We start from the raw sequence: 21,671 nt of genomic DNA on the forward strand, positions 1-21,671 counted from the left end.
CACTCATATGTAAAGAGGTTAATGAAAAGTTTTGGATGCCTTGATATATTTGTTTGCATCCCAGTTTCCTATGAGAAAAAGTTTCAGCATTATGTTCTGTGCATCTGTGGCTTCCTTCTTAATTACTTTTGAACTTACTGGACAATTTCAAATGGATTTGACAGACAGAACAGAGGACTCAAAGATAATTACATTACTACAGTCTTCATGAAAATAGGCAGTCAAGTAGAAGAAGGAGATCTGCAAGCATCCCAACCAAGGGAAGGGTTACAGTCTAAATTCAGGTCTTACTGGACACAAGTGGAACCTTGTAAATGCTTTCCCAAAAGAAAAGTTTCTACTTAAGTTTGTATCTCCCAATATACCATTCCTAGAGACATGGTAACCCCATGGGAAACAAGACAATTAGTTCTGCCTTTAGAAAATAATTTTGAGGTAATAAACACATATAGAGTCAGACTTCAATTGCTATCTCTTTCTAGTCTACACACAGTTAACTTTCTAGTTTTCTTAATTATCAAGGTTTAGCTTAATGGAAGTTACATGTGTAGACTGACACATAACACCACAGGAATTTTAAATCTCATCACACGCTGTAACCTATATTTAAACAGAGACTGCTTATTGAAGTGGTCAACCTTTTTAACAAATACCAGTTCTCAGTTCACAGCTGCCTTCCTACTCATGAGCACATAAAACCCCCTTACAGCAGTTACAAAAAATTATTGATAGAAATTAGCAATTTATCAAATGCATCCCATTTTCCAATATGTATGCAGCTACAAAAATATCAGCATATGCAGATGGCTTGCCACAGGTAAATTTGAGAACTTCCATTTTGGTACAAAAGACATTTTTTAGAACCATTTCACTGTTTTGTTTTCTGGAAACAGAGAATACAAGTTCAAACACGCTGCTTTATACATTTTGGACTACTGAGAAGGCCCTAATGGTACTGACTGCATACTGTATGTTCAAAGATCCACAATATCCGGTAGAACTGGTAGATAAAGTATTGAGGTCAGGTCTTCCTGGATCCTTAACGTCTAAAATGTCAATATATTTACCTCAATGCTTACAGTTATAAACAATTGTAGAGTGGTTATCTCTTACATTCCTTCCATACAACTAAAATTCTAGACAAACAAACAAAATCCATGTTTTTTTTTAAAAGATAATGTTAACAATATAGAAGTCAGATAGAGATTTTCTGTGAGTGACAAAAGCTGACCAAAATCATAACTGGGATGACTTAAGTTAAATTTTCTTAAAGGGTTGGTCCTCAGTATTTTCTAGCTAACACAAATGATAACTGCTTTTTTTTTCAATAATAATTTTCCAATTTCAATTTCTTGAAATGTTTAACTTATTGCAAAGATTCATAGAAAACAAATCCTTATAGAGATAACAATATAAATGGCTAGAACTATTTAGACGAAGTTTGAAAAATTAAACAGAAATGAAATCTTAAAGGAAAAGACAAGAAAAACGAAAACATTTGAAATGGGACCTTCCAGAAGAGGACAGCAACCTTAAAATGTAAAAGTACTCTGGAGTGCTTGCTTATAATGGGTGAAATGAATCTCATCTGTGGTATGTTGCATCATTTTTCATGAGAATGACAGTAATGGCTTCTGCTATTAAAGCATTCTACCATTCAGAATAATATTGCTGCTTGTAAAAAGCAAGAAGAAATGACAGATCAAAATTTAAATTCCAAATGCAGTCAAAAAATGTTCGGCATGAAAAAAAAAAGAGAATGCAATGAAACTATAAATTTTGTTGTTAGACACTATGAAAGCTAATATTTTTTAAAAATGAAATATAAATTACATCTAGACAGAACAATTAACTTAGATGATCATACAGTGTGCCTCATGCAGCCAGAAAGAATGTCAGACACATTTAGAGATGAATTTTTTTAACTAATTATTTTTTTTTTTAAATGGACAGTCCAAAACAAGCAAAAAAGAAAATAAACACTGCAAGTCAAATCCAGTTGTGGTTCATTCCAGTGACTCAACTTGAACTAGCAAAAGATATTATTTCCATCAAAAGTCTGACAACTATAGGGATAATTCTAAAGTTACTTTACTTTAAATGTACCCAAGAAAAGAAATTTGCTATAAATCAAGATGACTTTGCACAAGATGAAAGAACTGTCTCAATGAGACAGCTTACAAGGCTGTTCTTGCACATACAGTTCTATTATGTGGCAAAACTTACTTTTCCTTATTTAGAAGAATGGTTCTACTAGATTTTTTAAACCAAATTTCTCAAAATAAGTTTTAATATTAGGTACTAAAGCTCCCAGATATTAATGTAAAGAAAAAAATCCATAAAATAAGTGAACTTGGAAACTTAAGTGGTTAAATATAACCAGCATCTAAGTTAATGAACTGAAAAAAACCCCATCAGTCTACAGAAAATCACTTAAAATTATTCTGTAAATTATTCTCTACAATAGCTATAGGGAGTTGCAAACTCTGTAGCATATAATGCAAGGTAACATTAATGTTTAAAAAAAGGCTCAATTAAGGAAATAAAAAAGCATTAACATACCAAGTTAAATTGCAACTGTCACTTTCTTGAATTTAATAAATAAAACTGTAAGACATACCACAGATCAAACTGACAGCAATAAAAAAACAGGCCATTAACAAAGTACATCTAGAGATACTACATTTAAAGCCATTATTTTAAAAGTATATTTCTACACTCTATTGCCAGTGATAAAGCAGAACTCCATTGATATTAGAAGGATTTCTCAAAGGAAACAGTAGTAAGCAGAGGAATATGATGGTGCAAAGTTGGATCCACAATAAACTGAATGTTTTTCTTACTTAGAATCTCTTAGCCAAGTCATTTAAACTCTTAACTTGAAAAATAAAGTAGCAAATACTTGCAATAAAAACATCCTATTTAAAATCTAGAATTGTTAGGAAATATAAATGTATTACTGACACATATTTGTATATACTGCTAAAGACTGTGCACTGAGCAAAATTAAAGCTTCAACTATGTTATCAAAATACAAAATCCTCTATAAGATAAATAATGCATTGCAAGAACTTTATATAAGTTAGGTTTCATCAGATTGTAGTGCTTGACAGTATTAGTACATGCATTTATTTTGGAAATAAGTCTACTTACAACTGAGTCTGCATCTGGACACTCCCTATTAAAAAAAAACCACAATTATAAAATGCACAGATTATTTTATTCATACAGTTCTGATACTTCCTTTAATATTTGTAACTAATATGCAACATTGCATTTGATCCTTTTGCCTTTCAGATTATGTTAAAATTTTCACTATAAATAATCCACATTCAACCGAATGGTATTTAAATATAAGCTGAAAGTTTATGCTTGAAACACTGCAGAAGGAAAACTCCAAAGACATGCTGAAAAAGCAAACTCACATCATTGTGGAGGGAAAAAAAAAAAAAGTCAAGAGAAGCCAGGAGTACCACCATGTATTCTGAATGAATATACTTTAAGACTCAAGTGTCTGTGGTTGATGTGCGCAATAACCAGAAGTCACAAATTCTAATGAAATAGTCCACATGCAATTGTAAAACATTTTGGACAATAACCAGTTCCCAAAGAAATTAAGACTATTCTTAGAGAAATTCAGAGCTTCCCTCTTTCGGAATTTCATTCTTAGTTCCTGTTTGTAAAGTGCAGTTGCAGTTAAGCACTAGGTGACAAACAGAGTAGCCTTCTAATAAGCACTTAAAAAAAAAAGTTGTTAGCAGAGAGGCAGTGATTGCAAGCACATTATTCACAAGTGTTATATTTTTCCACTATAACTTCCATTTAAACAGTACTATTTAAAAAAAATAAATGACACTGATTCTCTGTGATGTCTGCAAAAAGCAGAAACAATTACATTTGCAGAATGTGGGAATATCTGAGTAGCATAAAAGTCCTGTACAATCTGCATCCTGACAAATAAAGCCGTAAGTGCCAGTAACTGAACAACAGTGTTTTTACATAATCAAACTGAACATCCTAAATATGCACTTACAGAAAAAAACAGTAAAAAAAAAAATCAAATTTATTGCTATCTAAATAATCTTCTCAGAAAGGCTAAATGAGTTAAATGAAACAAAAAAAACTACAGTGTCTTTAAAAACAGATATGAAAACTTGCTAACATGAAAGCATTAATATGAAATTCAGTACAGCCTGTTAAGGAATTGACAGTGATATGAAGGATCCCGTCTCCTCTGAAAGGCCTCACACAAAAGAAAACATATGTGACCAAGTTTCTAATTGACTTACATTTTATCTCCCTCTGCTGGCTAAACTGAATTCATAGCAATAGAAAGAGCTATTTTAAAAGCCATTTTACAGCTCAAAGAGACAAACTATTAGACCTCTCTGAAAAGATTTAACAGACGATTTTCTGACCTGGTCGTAAAGTGTCTGTACTCAAACAAGAAGCGTGAAGTTCACAAAAGTTAAGAAATGTGAAAGATCTGAGGCAAACTACAATGAAAGTAATTCAGCCTATAATGAAGATTTTCAAAATTAGCGAGCTAATAGATCTCAAAACATAAACGTAGATCTAGTATCATTCAAAGGAGCACTAAATAGCACTTCCCAGGATCCATTCTCAAGATAAAAAGGAAAACTCATCAATTTGCCAGTGCTGGTGAAGTGGAAAATTAGGATATCAGGTTTTAGACAGATAAGTTTTTGCATCACTAGATGCATGACTTTCTTTTAAGATTAAAGAACTAGGTCATGCTTCCAGTATATGGTAACATTGCAGTAAATAAGGAATTTGTAAGGGAATTTAAGGATTGTAGATAAAAACTAAAACAACCAAATCAAGCAAATCATACACTTGGTAAGAGTTAATTTGCAGCTTCCAGGACTTTATTTGCTCCAGAAAATTACTATTAAGAGCCCATAATCTTTGCTAGGGCCAATTCAGATTTCATCACCTGCCAAAGAATAGATGGAAGGAGATGCTTGGTTTGTAAGGAGGCTTATAAGATACACGACACGAGATTAGCTTGCATAATAAACCATGTGATGGCAAAACCAATTATTTTGTTGGACAAGAAAAGCTAACAGCTACAAAATTCAATCATACAACAGTACTCAATACTATCAAAATCACTGCTTTGCAATTAAGTAAATGCAAGACACAAAAGGCAATGATTCAACATACTTGCTATTTGATACTGCAACAGTTTTGCATCACAAAAAAAGTGTAGTAAATAACCTCCCAGGCAGAATCAATTGCTTTTAAAAAGGACACTAAAGCTGTTTAAAATACAAATATAATTAAATATTTATAACATTTTAATTGAATTATTTTAAACTAAACCTTAATCAGAAAAAAATAATTCTTTGTAATAAAATAGTGTTCCTAGATTACTGCTGACCAAAGTCACACTATACAAAACACTTCTCTCACTTTTTACTCCAGCTTAACAAAGTATCGAAGAGAAGGTGAGGAAAAGACTAAATCACAGAAGGGACAGAAATACAGAGGAATTACTTAAAAAAAATGACACACCACCTTGGAGCCCTAAAGGCATCATGACAAAGAGAAGAAAAAGCATGTTTTAGAAGCGTATCACTATGAAAACTGAACACCCAAAGAAAAATAGCTATAAGGTACTTTATATGTGCAAATAATTAGTGCCTGCAGTTCTTAGGTCATTAATTTTTTCAGCATTATATTAAAAACTAAGGGTAGTAAAATAGTTTTTAAAGTTTTTTTTAAAAGTATATAAACAGATGTTGCCTCTGAGAGTATTTCTATATTGCTAAGTTATCAAACGGTAAGCTATTTTCTCTTAAATCAAATACTTCTATTGAGAAAACACATCTAGAAATTATGAAAAAATACACTGGAATACAGTGAACATAACTACTAATACGCAGACTGTGCCCAATCCATCTAAGAACTTTTATGCAAACTCACTTTCTGGAGAGTTTTTACTCCTGGGAGACAGAACACATGCAATGAATATGGTACAGCTGGGACATCAGTCGTAAGTTAGAATGATGGTCTTTCAGAAATGAGTGTGCACACGATATACTGAAAAAAGATTCAAAGATCTTTCTGTCCTTCGATACTGCACAAAAAAGTTTTTCTAGGAAAAGAATAACTGAAGCTTCAATTCTGCAAACACAGGCATCCAGTACTTTTTCCGTGTACAGAGCTGTTATTTCATTAGGAGTACACATGAGAATCATGTTATCTAGAATGTTCAAATGCAAAACTAGGGAGAACTGTTTACCTATGCAGAGGAAAGAAGACTACTAAGAATACATTTATGTTATTTCCTTAAAATCCTTAGTTACAAAAATCTTAAAAAGCTGTGATGTTCTCATATTCATAGCATGCCTCCAAGCTTCTGTTATAAACTTATTATTTTTGTTAAACATCACCTAATACTTATCCCCATACTTTCAGTAGTTTTCATACAAGACAAGCCTTCAAGATAGAAATATACTTACATAGATTCAGTATCTTTTTCTTTTTTCATTATTCCTGATAAACCAAAAGTCTTCCTCTTTCGTGGTTTTATCCCTACGGAACACACACTTCTCACTTAAAGATCAAAGAGACGAGTACGCATTTAGCAATGTCAAACATGGGTGCATACCAGTGCCAATACATTTTAAATGCTGCTACAAGTAAAAGAAAAATCTAACGCTGGAAATAGGTATGGAGCCAAACTAAGGGAACATTATTCTAATTTGTTGTTAAGTAACATACCAATCAAAAAATTAAATTAAAATATGGTTCAACACATTAATAACATAAGTCCTTATAAAACTGATTTGCATTGTACATCCAACTCTCCAAGTTGGGTATGCAGATTGTCACTTTTCAATAGAAATAAGTGTACTGCCAGTTTTGAGGAAATGGACTCTGCTCACACAAACTCAAGAGGAGCTACTGCTCTGGTCGATCCTGAACAGCAAATGCACTTTGATCAGAAACTGAACCCTGCCTCTCCCAGCTACTGCACATCAACACCCTGTTGTTATTTCCCTGCATGTTCCCAGTAGCTGCAAGCCCCTGTCTCTCCTAAAAAGTAGGACCTTGGTCCTGTAGAAAAAGAGAATGTCTCTTGGCTTTCCAGCTAATGCTGAGTTCATGATTTCCCAGAGCTGTAGCCAGCTCTAAGGCTGGCTCTCACTGAGTCTAGAACCACGTCTCCCTTCTGTCATTTTTTTCCCCATTTTTAGCACTGGATACATATAGCTATCCTACAGAAAAAAAGCTTGCCTTCATACTTGTTTAATATACTAAAATTAAAATACATTTAAATACTCCATCAGACTTGCTGTCATGTCTGCTTCTCTCTCCAATTTTTGCTGAAGCAGAGTAGACTGCCAAACAAAATGACTAAGTGCAAACATCTGATCCCACTAGTCTACAATTTTGTTTTGATGTATGATACTACTGACAGCATGCGTTCGAGCAAAATGGTGGAAATAATTTGGTTTCCAAAATTTAACAACTGACAATTCAAGCACATCATTAAAAAAAATAATTGTACTGTCCTTTACAGAAATACATGACACAGCACATAAGCAATCTCCTCGCTTTTAAAAATGTTCAGGGTTAAATAACTCAAAACTTCTCAAATCAGGTAGCAGTAAACTCAGACACGTATTTTAATACAGCCAGAATTTGCTCCAAAATTATGTTTAAATGCTAGTCTGGGATTTATTTTCTTTCTGTTCCTTATGCAGCCCAAAACAATGACAAATGGAGTATGAGAGTAGTTTCTGAACATGGACCCTCTCTGCTTCAGTCAAAAAAGATTTTTAAGTCCTAGCTGCAATCTTGGCAACATAAAAGTTGTCGGCTGCTACAGCTATACTGTCAACTCCTCTGTCCCAAAAGCAAATGCAAGTAGAGCAGTTCTTAACCACTTAAAACAATCCCCTGAGCAAAATAAACTATGCCAGCAAAGAAAGGCTTTGTGACTATAACACTGCATTAGACTTGGTGTAACTAACATGGTAACAATGGAAAGAGCCTGGCCTATGTTTTGACACTTGTAAGTTAAGTTACAACACAGTCGTAAGTGAATAAAATCCAAACCTCTGCAAAGACAGAGTCTTAGCCAAAGTATATTTATAAGAAATATTAAAATTCTCTGACCTTTTTGCATTAGGCTTACAAAGTATCATAGGTCTTATTTTCAGTGAATTCTGTTTCTCAAAAGGAAAACTGCTTTTTGGTCTACTGGAGTACTTCAAAGTTACACAGATTCACACACTGACTACCCTTCACTCCACAGTTTCACGTCCTTATTCACGGGATTCTTATGTAAATAACTATGCTACTGCAACTCACCTTCAACTGCATTGGATGTGTTACATTCTTCAAATTCAATAGGGCCTTAAAGAAAGGACAATTAAGATAAATATTAGGTCAAATTTAATCAAATATATTTTAATGACTACTAATATTTCCTAAAAATACTAGATAATCTAATTATAAATTTAGGTGGTAACTGAAAAGCACAATTACCCTGCCAATGGTCAAGCAGATTGCAAAATCATACATCACCAGAAAATCATTAAATATTTTCAATCTTTCTTACTGAAAAAAGTAAAATATTAGTGCACTCTGTCTAAATACAATTAAATTGCCTATGTTATTACGACCACATAAAACATCTAATTGGTGTCCTCATTCAAAATTGTGTGTATAACACTATTAGTGTAAAGTTTTCAATTTATCTTCTTTTAATGAACAAAAGGTATACAAAGAAAAATCAAAAAGGATAAAAAGCACAGCTATAGCCCTAATTTTGAGATTTACACTTTTGCTAACTCTTCTGTTTCTTCTTCATAGCCAAATACCTAGATAGTTAAAATTCACATGCAGAATCTTAAACGTAGCAACAAAGATGACAAAATACTTTTAAAAAAAATATCATTAAGACTAAACAGGACAAAAAAGTAGAGAATACTAGTTAAGTGCTGTATCTAAATAAATTAATTATTATGGCTTTCTATTACAGTTGACACAAGGTAACAGTCAATTTCAATTGCAAAGTGAAGTCCTAACCCTCATTCCTTCAATCTTGCCAGGTCTAGAATGTATTTAACCCCACTATGAGCCATTTTAGGGAGCAAATGTGTAGAAAAAACAGAGAGTTTCTGTAGGACATTGTTCAGGGAATGGGAAAACCACACCAGCACTTGTGCAAGTGCAAAGAAAACAGAGAGCACAGGCAGGCAGGCACAATTACTTTCAGCCCATACTAAGAGTGAGCCCTCTGGCCCCTGTTGAAAACAGGGGCTTTGCAACTGTATCCACAGAAGAAAAACTGAAAGTTTAGCACGCTAGCATTGTGACACAGAGGTTATTATATATCTGTCTGAGCAAATGCACACAAGTTTGTACACAGGCACACTGCAGATAAGATAGGGGGAAAAAAACTCCATTCACAATTCCATACTTGAAGGCAGCCAAAATCCACCCGCCTCCTGCACTTATGCAGCTACTTGAAGTGAGAGTTTAAAATCTTGAACATTTCAACTGGAAGTAAAGCAATTGTGGAAACCTCAAATACAGAAACTACTTTCACTCCTAGCCACAAACACACCTGCTAGTAAGTGCTCTAATTTATTTATCTTTATTATGAAGTTATGATTATTCCTGAGCATTCATCATAATTTTCAGGGTGTTTTCACACAAAAAACTTGAAAGCATGTTCAAGGATTTTCATGTGCACTCTTTTCAAAATGATTATATCATACACTTAGTCTTAAAACAAAAAGCTGATATAAACAGATCTCAGATACAAGAAACATGGAGACTACAAGCTTAAGTTTAATTTTAAATAGTACACCATAGCAAATCCTTGTGCTGCAATTAGAGATGCCACTTGAAACTAAAAAATGAATTAGCATTGTAAATTACACAATACTCACTGATGTTAAGCAAATGGAATTATTTTAGACATATTAGACAAAATCTACCAGGTATTTTCTTCAAAATTTGCAGATTTCTAAAGATTTTTTTTTAAAGGTATGGTCAAAGCCACGACCTGTATTTACTGTAATTAAGATTGAGTCTGCAAAATTTTCCCTGCCAGTTAAAAAACATCTCAGCGTTTGTAAAACTACCCGCAGGATGAGAATCTGGGACTAGAACACATTAATATCCCATTTATCATAATGTAATTGTTTGGCCTCCAAACAAAGCTTTTGAGATCAGAATATCAAAAGACCAACTTCAAATGGCAGTCTCAACTGCCCTTTAAATTTCAATTATTAAATAATTTCAAATGCAACTCTGAGTATTTAATATAACAAGACAAAATACAATTTTCTAACAGCCCTCCCATTTTACTAAATATTGTAAATACATGGGCATTTTAATTTGGTCTTCCGGTCCCTTCTCCTTTGCTCCTCACTAAATTCACAGTAAAGCGAAGTCAGTGAGCTCTACAAATCAGAAAATCTAGGTATCTCACAAAACAGAAGCCATCAAAAAAAAAAAAAGTCCAGAAAAACAGATTCAGAGCGTTGCAGAAATCTACATCTTATTTTAGGAAATTAAACTCTATTGTTCAAAATATATTGAGCAAAAATTCTGAAAAAATATCATAAAACGTTGAAGTTGAAGTACAAGTCCACTACTTCTTCAGCACTACACTTCAGACAATGCAGTTTTCATCACTTTGCTAAGAATTCAACTACTTCTGTTTCTTGCTTCTATACATATTCCCATTTGGCCAGAAAAAAAACCAAACAAACAAACAAACAAAAAACAAAAACCAAAGCAGCCACAAATACTCATCCCCAAAACAAAAAAAAACAGAAGGAAAAAACTGTAAACAACAGAGACTTGAACATATTTTTAGAGAAAAACAATTGTCAAGCTTTTCCAGAATACCATCCTTTTCTTTATGCTTTGCAGTTATTAAGATGAACGACTTTTACACTAATGGTTAAAATAAATAGTCAAGGCTTAAGTAAAACTCATCCTTATTTCAGATCAGTATCTTTAACTTTCACTTCTAATACAAGCAGAAAGCAAAGATTTTCTTAAACAACACATCCAGTTTTGTGTATTTTCTCCATTACACTTGCCTAACACTTGTCTTGGAAGGTGCCTTTTTACAGCTTGATTAACTTTTTATTTGAAGAGACAAACATTCATGCTTAGTACAGAAACCAACAAATTACATTTTCAATTAGATTTAACAAAAGCTGATTTACTCCCCCCAGCAAATTCACTCTTGCAACAATGTACTCTTTTCTCATAGGGAAGATTACAAAATTCAATCTGAAAAAAAATCTCAGTTACTGAAGAATTACCTCAGATAGGAATGAGATGAAAGCTGCACAAAAAAAAATTTACTTTTCATTAAGGTCTATGAAATGAACTTGGAAATTTTAAATACACTTTCTTCTTAATGATACCTATTCACTTATTTTATGCTTCACCAAAATGGGCAGAGTTATCATAGGAGTCCCTTCTCCCCACAGGTGCTCTCTTTCCTTCCCCTGCATCTACTAGCTGCTTCACTGCAGGAGCGATAAATAACAATCATGAAAACTGCATTTTCTTATCACTAATTGTGTGAATCAGTTACAATTCAAAAGCATCTTTTGATCCTAATTTACTTTTCCCTGCTTAACTCAAATATCCACAGGCCCCTTCATCCTTTGGAATCTCAGAAGTTCAGGATGCCAGTGGCTGTCCCTAATGAATCCACAAACATTTAAAAATTAAGTTCAGCATTTTGCTCCAATGCCAAAAGCTGGTTTTGTAAAATTTGTATTTAACCCGCCTCCACTAATAGAACACATGTTGCATTATTTGCTTGCAGCAAAGGCAAATTCATACATTTTGCCCTTTGGAGTGGAGTATAGTGAAATTTGTAGCAGTTTTTAATTTTCTTAGAGTTTTTTTTTGTAACGTCAGATCTCCCAACAGCTCTGCTTCCTATATGCCTGCTGTAAAGAGTACCATGTTTTGCCTGGGGAGTAGTATTTTTAAACCAAAACAACATTACAGAAATAGACATTTTCTGTGGGGCTCTATGATGAACCAATTTAGAAAACAGGATAGCTATGATGAGCTTTTGGTAGCTGGAGTCTTCTGTGCGCAGACGTCTTCGCGCCCAAAGAGGTAGTAATACTGTAGCCCAGCCAGAAGTGTGTACTGTGACCACATCTTCTCCTGCTAGAACCAGCTGCAGTCTCCTAGCCAGCTAAAAGGCCTTAGGCACACATATTGCTTTTAGAGTACAGCATCAACAAGGAATTTGGATGCTTTCTTAAGAAGTTCCCCTGCATTGTCCACTGTACTTGTGTATATGGAAACAAAAGCATCTGCACTATCACTGCAAAAAAAAAAACTCAAAAAGCCTTCTTCTCTGAACCACTGTAACATCTACCTTTCTGACTCTTGATTCCTTAATCATTAGACGGTACAGTCAAAAATTTCCAGTGGATTGGTGTTAATGGAGATAGCCAGAGAGGCGTAATATACAGATACAAGTCAAAGCATGCAAACTCCTGTGCTTGTATCACAGTAACTTTTGTAAGAGCTACGCAAAAATTTTAGGGTGGGTGCATTACCTCTTCTCTTTGAGGCAGAAAAGTTTTCTTAACAGACTTGTGCCCTGTGATTGAAGTATAGACAGAGGCTTAACACCAACGAGGATTTCAGCTCAAAATCTGGAAGATTATAATGGCCAAAATTTCTGAAGCAAGTATAAGATTTGCGGTCTGTTGCAACATCCAAAGAAAGAAAAGCAATTATTTCACATTTAAGAAGTATTGCTGATGCTGGGGACCGAAGTAATTCTCTGAATTCTAGAGTCCCTGCCACATGGTAGTCCAAAGCACCAAAAAGTACCATCTGTATGTTACCATACTGCAATAATGATAATGATTACAATAATAATAATAATAATCATAATAATGATTATAATAATGATATTCTGCAGTACTACAGTCAAAGCATTGAGATTTCCACAGTTCTTTTTCTCATAACAAGACAACAATGTGAATTGAGAAGGAAGTCTGTTCTCAAACATTCATATGAACACAAAATAAAAGCAAATACTAAAAATAAGGCAGCACTGTAAAAATCAAAAACATAAATTTTAAGACACTTATCAGAGTAAATAAAAAGTTACATCTAAGATCTAGTCTAATCGTTGCAAAAGTCTCCAAATTAACATTCTGTTGGGTTAAGCATGGATAGTTTCAGGCTTAAGTTAACTTTTTACAGTTTGGTTTGCCTGTTGTTACATTGATCCATAGAATAGTAACTAAGGTTTAAGTATCTCAAATATCTGTAGGTAGACTTTAAAGTATTTGTTACTGTACACACACAGAGCAGAAAAAATACAGCACATAAATGATGGTTAGCCTTTATAACAGAAAGAGATATGAGTATCTACTGGGATTTCAGTCACTTAATGATATGCACCTAGCTATCAGGATGTTAATGAAAATTTAGTATTCCACAAAGGGAGCAGGTGTCAAAAACCAGCAGGCTCCTCTAATTGTATGTAAACATTCCCACCGGGTGTCATCCTAAAGCATTTTCCAAGGCAAGGTGCTACACCATTCTGCCAGCTGGGACAGATATGGATACAAAGAAAAAGCAAATGGATGATGGTTTTACAGACACATGAAAGCAGACAGCTGCTATTTGAGAAGAGACTGAAGCAAATAAATAAGGACTAGGTCAGTTCTTAGGCTCTCGAAAATGAGGAAGCTTTGGTTTGCTAGAACAGAAAAGGCAAAAGGTAACCTGAATAAATGGAAATTTTGTATTTTAATTAGTCTAATAACTCACAGGAAGTGACACTGGCATAAACTAAGCACCAGTGAGTCTGCAGCTCAGGATGCATCTCCTAGGCTGTTCAGAAAACACATGTACTGTTTTTCTTATTACAAGAGGCATGTGAGTATGTAGGCCTTCATGACACTAAGAGGCAAAGTGGATGGCTAGCAATAAGAAGATATTGATCTTATTCAAAGATGACTGAAGAAAATGTAATTGCACTGTAAATTGTATTACAGTATCTACTACATATTTAGCCCATGTCTATGGCAACAGTATTTTCAGAATATATACAAGGCAACCACAAAAGAGAGTTTAAAAATAACAACGTTAAACCTGCTACTTAATCTATCTACAAAGTGTCACTAACTATCTTGAAGAGTCAAGTTTGTTGTCAACTGCCTTGAAAGGTTACAAAACCTAGCTGCACAAAACCCTAGAGATATGTTTTCTCACTTATATGTATACTTCTTACACAAAACCTCTGTGAGGGAGACATTGGGAGAATGTTTTGCTAAGGTCAAAACAATAAAAGAATTTGCATTCTCCTCAATACTGGGGGGGTGGGGTGGCGGAACTTTTACTGTTTGGATTCTTAAACAAAAAAGGCAAATACAAAAGCCAACTACTGTAACTAGGAAGGAAAACATAATATTATGTCATACCCTGAAAAAGAGCCCCCAGCAAGTATATCAATGATCTGGAAAATCCTGCGAAGCTAAAAACGTAAACAAATCAAGAAGTCAACAAATCAGCTAAAACCTGCTTTACATTTGCATCTGCTTTTGGAAACTGTCTCCTTTCTAGTTTAAGGGGGGTATGCATGATGGAAAGAAACGTTATCCCACCCAAGCATATATTTTTATTAATTACATTTGATTTCCAATAACTGGAAACACTCAGATACCAAAAAAAAAAAAAAATCTGCCCTTCCCCCAATCCTGAGGAATCAGTTTACACACATGCATGCACACATATAAACATTAACGTATCGGTTTCAAGCAAAAGCTTTTAAAAAACCTCTGTAAATCTGTACCTGTAGTTACAAATACAATAACAAATTATATTCTTGTTCTAGATAAAAACAAAAGTTTGTCTCTGAGTGTAAATCACGCATGAAAGGAGGACAATTTTTTTAAGCTGCATATGCTTCACATGCTGCTTCAAATGGTAAAGCTTTGCGTGCCTGGCTCAGTGCCAGTTGACAGCTCAGCTGGATATCAATGCACATTCTGACCCCCCTTGCAGTGTGCCACTTCTGAATTGTTTCCGCAGTAGAAACTTTATTCAACCTTTCTCTCAAATTCAGTGGACCGACCATCATTCTGCTATTTAATCATAGCAGAACAGGTTATTTTTCTGACAGCACTAAAGCCAGACAGCAATTCCTAATGAACAGCTTGATACAAGTGGAATTTCGACTGTTTTAGCCTCAATTAATTCTGCTGTCAAAACAAATGACTGCTTTTAGTGTTTAGATGTTAAGCTGCAGCACAAAGGTCAATTTTGTATGTACACAAACATATAAGCAATCCTTTTCCTGCTATCATCTGATCCTGTGACTTGTTTATAAAAAAATTTCAAGCTTTCAAATTTATAAGCCAGGAAGCCAAAATATATTTTCTCAACATTACTGTTTCTAACACGGACTTCTCGTTTTTATTGCCTGCCCAAAAAAGAGAAGTGATTTTATAAAAAGAGAAGGAGAATTTTATTTTTCAACTGAAAAGGACTTCTTATTCTAGATTTAAAAAAAGAAGAAACAAAATAAAATTCAAGCATAGCTTATTTCCAGGAATGAAGGCTGAAGACGAATGGTTGTTACCATCTTTGAGGTAAATAATGTACCTGTGATATATTTATCATGCTAGTCTCCGATTGCTGCAAGAAAACATTAGTTTGCACATTTGGTCAGCTCTACTTTGCCAAAAAGAGGATACAGGACAGAAAATACAACCAGCTTGTTAAAAGGCCAATATAAGGGGAAATATTGAAATAATACTGGTAAAACTGTATCCTTTAATCTAATTCTGCAAATACACTGTTCCTCCAGAATAATCACTGAATTTCTGACTACTCTTTGTTACACCCTGAGTATCATATATTGGCCTAGCTGATACACAGTCTCTAAGGATACGTAATACTTGACTTAATCCTGCTTTTTAAAAAAAATTCACGTTGAAAAATAAAACTATAGCACAATGATAGTAGTCCTTTTGTGAAAGAAAAAGATAAAGGTGATGGGGCAGCATAAAAAATTACAATTATCAGTAGCAACATATGTAGCACGTAAAAGGAAAGTATTTTTTTAGATTAAGAAATTAACATTCAAGGAGAGCATCTACAAACCAAACAATCAATTCTAACCCTGATTCTCTTACTAGGCTTCCAGCCCTGCACTCAGTTCACCAGATAAAAGGAAATACTATTCATCTCAGGCTCTTCTGGTATTGTGAGTACAAGCTCCATGAATACAGCAAGCAGACTAGTCTCAAGGGGCAGTATTTCCATGTGGCTTACAAAGCAGAAAAGGATCATAATCTGAGTAGCTTTAACATAATTATTATCAATTAAGATGTTTATCAGCAGCAAGGACAGAGAAGATTTTTTCCTCTAAACTAAGAACATGGCAAACGTTCAGTTACAAAGAAAATATTTTTTTATTGCTCAGGTAACACAGAAGTTTCAACAAGAGACATTAAACACATACCCAAGGCAACATTCCAAGTTAGAGATCCAGCTAGCCTGCAACACCTGAATATGACAACAAACACTGGAAGTTTCAGCTGCAATTTATGAAAGCACGAGGTCTGTGAGCAGCAAAATTAACATCAGCTAAGACATCAGTCTGCAGAACGCTATGTTTCCCAAGTCCCGTTCTCCACACGACTCCTATCCCCTTTCCTCATCCTTTTCTACTCTTCTCCTGCTTTAGACTTAAGAGGCTTCAACATCACCTGATATTTCCTTTCTGGCTGCAAAAGCAACAGATGTGAGATATGGCTAGTTTTGAACTATCCACAGGCTAAATGGCTGGCCAACATACACACACATAAATACGAACATGCTCAGCTCTCTGCTGACTCTCCAAATGAGCAACTTACGTCACTACAACTGCCCCTCCCTTACACAGCATTACTAGCTCGGGTCCTTCTTCTCTACCTGACTCCTCATTTTTATAAGGTCTTTGAAACCTCTACTTTCCCATTAAATTGAGTTGAAAGTAGCAAAGTTTTGTGAAAGCTATAGAGGTGTGTGGGGAAAAGTACTATGAAGCAGCAAAACTGCGTAAGCCTAGTCTATAAATCTAAGTATCTGTAAAAAATGGCTCTGCCTGACTGCACGGTGCATGATTCACATGCTGAAGGCAGACCACACAAGTATGCAGTGATGAAAGAAATGCACAGACATTCAAGGAGTTTTCTTCTTTAAGAAAAGTCAGCTAAGATTTTGGAACACTAGACATTGTAAAGATGTTAAATTATGGCCCTCATAATTAAAGATTGCTTCAAAGAATCATGTCTTTGTAACAGTCATACATTGTCTCAGTAAACCAAACTGGTTTCTTACTGAAGTTCTGAACTTAAACCCACAAAATCATCAGAGATTAAGATATTTACTGGGACTCGTTTCCTAAAGAGAAAAAAGAGGATAATACATTTTATAGTGTCCAGAATTTTTCAGACAGAAAGATCTTTTTTTTTCAGTTAGACAAAATCCTTTCCATGGGAATGTTCCCCTGCTTCATAGTGCTTTGAAGGTGTTTTCCTATTTACTTGTACAGAACATTCTAAGAAAGAAAAGTATACATGCTTAACCACCTCTCCAGCCCAACTGTAGAACACGAAGTATTAATTAGTGTAGGACAACTTCCACACATGAACCACCAATAAGCAAAGAAAGTCAATGTGAAATTCTTCCTGGTGTACTTTTTCTGCAGATTATGGCGAGTACAAGATACTTCTTTGTGGGGGAAGAAAGTTGAAACCACAGGAATAACACTGAGAGACATCTTATTAAGGATTACCACAAAACCTCCCTTCCTCACATTTATGCCCAAAGAGCTACTTGGAACCCAAGATAGTACAGGTTCAATTTTGAAATGTCTCAGCATTTAAAGACACAAAATATGCATACTATTATCCATAATAGTATCCAAGTTAGTAGTTGCAAAGAGGACACATGCATGGGACAAGACACCCATTTTCCACTCCTGTCTGTCCTTCCTGAACAAGGCTATCAAAAATGATACAGAACTACAAAATTCTTTTAAGAATTGTATCAGCTATGACAGTAAAACAGAGAGGGACTCTTTGAAACCAAATTCCCAAGGCTCAGAAAGAAGCTTGACGATAGTAACAGCACTGAGTAAAGCCTCAATGTCCAGATGCAGATCCGTGACGAGTGGCGTTCCTCAGGGGTCGGTACTGGGACTAGTGCTGTTTAATATCTTTGTTGGTGACATGGACAGTGGGATGGAGAGCACCCTCAGCAAATTTGCCGATGACACCAAGCTGTGCAGTGCTGTCAACATGCTGGAGGGAAGAGATGCCATCCAGAGGGACCTTGACAGGCTGGAGAGGTGGGCCCATGCAAATCTCATGAAGTTCAACCATGGTCCTGCACCTGGGTTGTGGCAATCCCAGGCACAAATACAAGCTGGGCGGGGAATGGATTGAGATCAGCCCTGAGGAGAAGGACTTGGGAGTGAAGGTGGATGAGAAGCTCTGGCAATGCGCGTTTGCAGCTCAGAAAGCCAACCACATCCTAGGCTGCATCAAGAGGAGCATGGCCAGCAGATCAAGGAAGGTGATTCTGCCCCTCTACTCCGCTATTGTGAGAGCCCACCTAGAATTCTACGTCCAGCTCTGCAGCCCCTAACACAAGAAGGACATGGACCAGCTGGAGTGGGTCCAGAGGAGGGCCATGAAGATCATAAGAAGGCTGGAGCACCTCTCCTATGAGCACAGGCTGAGAGAGCTGGGGCTGTTCAGCCTAGAGAAGAGAAGGCTCTGGGGAGACCTTATAGCGGCCTTCCAATACCTAAAGGGGGCCTACAGGAAAGATGGGGAGAGACTGTTCAGTACGGCCTGTTGTGATAGCACAAGGGGTAATGGTTTTAAAATACAGGGAAGTAGACTTAGATTAGATATTAGGAAAAAAATTTTTACAATGAGGGTGGTAGAACATTGGAGCAGGTTGCCCAGAGAGGTGGTTGATGCCCATCACTGGAAACATTCAAGGCCAAGTTGCACGGGGATCTGAGCAACCTGATCTGCTTGAAGATGTCCTTGCTCTTTGCTGGGGGGTTGGACTAGATGACCTTTGAAGGTCTCTTCCAACCCTAACAATCCTATGATTCTATGACTTCTTATACTGTTTTTCTAGATATCTCTTTCCCAGCTAAAAGAGCAACCAGCAGAGAAAACTCTTCAACAAAAATTCATTTCAAAATTAAATAAAGAATTTAAATTACAAACATTATTAATAAAATACAGGAATTTGAAATTTTATTGTTATGGTTAAACCTGGGCCTAGGTCTGTGCAGCTAGCTTAATTAGCTACTGCTTAGACACTTTCCTTTTTCCTACACTTATACTACCCAGGCAACAGGTCAAGAGGTACCCCACTGTACCTCACATTGCCAAAATGCAGACAAATCAACATTCATCATTTAAAATAGAATTACTGAAACAGAAAGCCACCCAGGTGATCTATAACAATTAAGATGACAATAAAAAGATAATGAATACAAAGCAGAAAAGATCCTGCACTTCTTGAGAACCACTATAGCCACACCAGGTCAAATACAAGTCAAGTGAGAACTAAATTTTAAATGCCAAAATAAATATTTGTATACAAGAAAAAGTATGATATATAGACCTAGTTGACCAGAAAATCCATCCAATGCAGAAGTCGTCCAATGGCAGTTTGTCCTGGTATAACATACTATCACATTGCTGTCTTATTGTCAATGAAATTACGAGTTAGCCAGAACCCTGTGCAACACAACTTGGTGATCACTAATACTAGACAGATTATTATATGCACAGTTTAGGATTTATTTCAATTTTATTAGAAAGGTAGACTGCTAGACAAGATAGGTGGCTTTCAGTTTGTTTTTAAGTCCAACTTCAGCTTCCTCTATTTGCTTCCCCAATTTAAAACCACATTTTTTTCCTCAAAAAGCTTGTGTTACAAGACTCAAGCCATTGCTCTTCTCTAACATTGCACTCTACTAAGAATGAACTAAATGTACAGATGTTTATAGATAGGTTTCCAAATCTTTCCAGATTTCAGCAAGTTTCGTTTCTTTTAAGCGTTATCTTTGGAGAGACAAAAAACCCCAGAGAATACACTTCTTCCTTCTAATTTTGAAAAGTATGCTTCCTGTGAAATTTTCCCATTTGAAAAGGCCATTTAGTTAATGACCTAGTTAATTCTGTCCAAATCTTATCTTAAAAGAAAAATATGCCTCCATTAAATAAATTAAAACCCCCAAATCTTTCCCTGAATATTAATTCCATATAAGGTTATGTTGCTTTATTCTTATTTACTTTATTAGCATAAAACATGCCTTGGTATGTTATTTCTACTCTCAGTTGTTTAAAAGCTCTTGAATAATTTTTACTATCATAGCAGCACCCGTTGTGCATACTACTGCATTTTCTGAGAACTATCACGTAATTAATACATTTTTCCTGACATTGCTTTCCTCTCAGAGCCCCAAAAAATTATTTGCCTGAGGCTGCAGCTGATTGTGTTCATTTGTAGGAAGAAAACTCAAGATGATCCAACAGTATTTAGTCTTACTGAGTGTCTAAGATAATTCAAAATACAGCTTTTGCCCTGTTGTATCTGCAGATGTTGTCTAAGGTATTTTCAACAACGCTACCGGTCATCTAGCATCTGAAAAACGGTCCCTTCCAACCCAAACTATTCTATGAGTCTATGATTTCACTTTGATTAAGAGACTTTTTGAAAAAAACATGTACAGTTATAAACTCTCCAGACCATTAAAAATAAATAAATCACAATCTAAAACAAGTTTGCAAGGTAGTTACATGTAATTATTAAAAATTTATGTTGCCAGACGAGACTTCCTAAAGTCCAGATTAGCTTTGTCAGGTTTGCTGTTTGTGAAGAGACCCAGTTTCTGCAGGCAAAATAAAATAGAGATAGAATCACAGAATCATAGAATACTTTGGATTGGAAGGGACCTTTAAAGGTCATCTACTCCAATCCCCCCTGGAAGGAGCAAGGACATCTGCAACCAGATCAGGTTGCTCAGAGCCCGATCCAACCTGGCCTTGAACTTTTCCAGGGATGGGGCATCCACCACCCCCCTGCAACCTGTTCCAGTGTTTCACCACCCTCACCGTAAAATTTTTTTTCCTCATATCAAGTCTAAATCTACCTCTTTCTAGTTTAAAACCATTATCCCTTGTCCTATCACAACAGGCCCTCCTAAAAAGTTTCTGTCCATCTTACTTATAGGCCCCTCTTTAGGTACTGGAAGGCCCCTATAAGGTCTCCCCGGAAACTTCTTTTCTCCAGGCTGAGCAGCCTCAGCTCTCTCAGCCTGTTCTCCTAGGAGAGGTGCTCCAGCCCTTTGATCATCTTCAGGGCCATCCTCTGGACTCACTCCAACAGGTCCACGTCATTCTTATGCTGGGGGATCCAGGACTGGATGCGGTACTCCAGGTGGGGTCTCACAAGAGCAGAGTAGAGGGGGAGAATCACCTCCCTTGATCTGCTGGCCACACTTCTTTTGATGCAGCCCAGGATGTGGCTGGCTTTCTGGGCTCCAAGCACACATTGCCAGCTCACGTTGAGCCCCAAGTCCTTCTCCTCAG

At 35.7% G+C, this 21,671-nt stretch overlaps 1 protein-coding gene across 4 annotated transcripts in view; it reads right to left on the reverse strand.

The window, feature by feature from the left end:
• FCHO2 (FCH and mu domain containing endocytic adaptor 2) overlaps nt 1-21,671 on the reverse strand; it is a 97,197-nt gene that overhangs the window by 35,123 nt on the left and 40,403 nt on the right. For all 4 annotated transcript variants that reach the window (XM_086771263.1, XM_086771261.1, XM_086771265.1 and 1 more), the window contains 3 exons: nt 8,347-8,391; nt 6,489-6,561; nt 3,154-3,178 (listed from right to left, as the gene is read on the reverse strand). In XM_086771263.1, coding sequence (XP_086627389.1) covers nt 3,154-3,178; nt 6,489-6,561; nt 8,347-8,391 — 143 coding nt within the window. The remainder of the gene's footprint in view (nt 1-3,153; nt 3,179-6,488; nt 6,562-8,346; nt 8,392-21,671) is intronic.

Source organism: Chlamydotis macqueenii, chromosome Z, assembly GCF_036417535.1.
Source record: "Chlamydotis macqueenii isolate bChlMac1 chromosome Z, bChlMac1.mat, whole genome shotgun sequence".
Lineage (NCBI taxonomy): Eukaryota > Metazoa > Chordata > Aves > Otidiformes > Otididae > Chlamydotis > Chlamydotis macqueenii.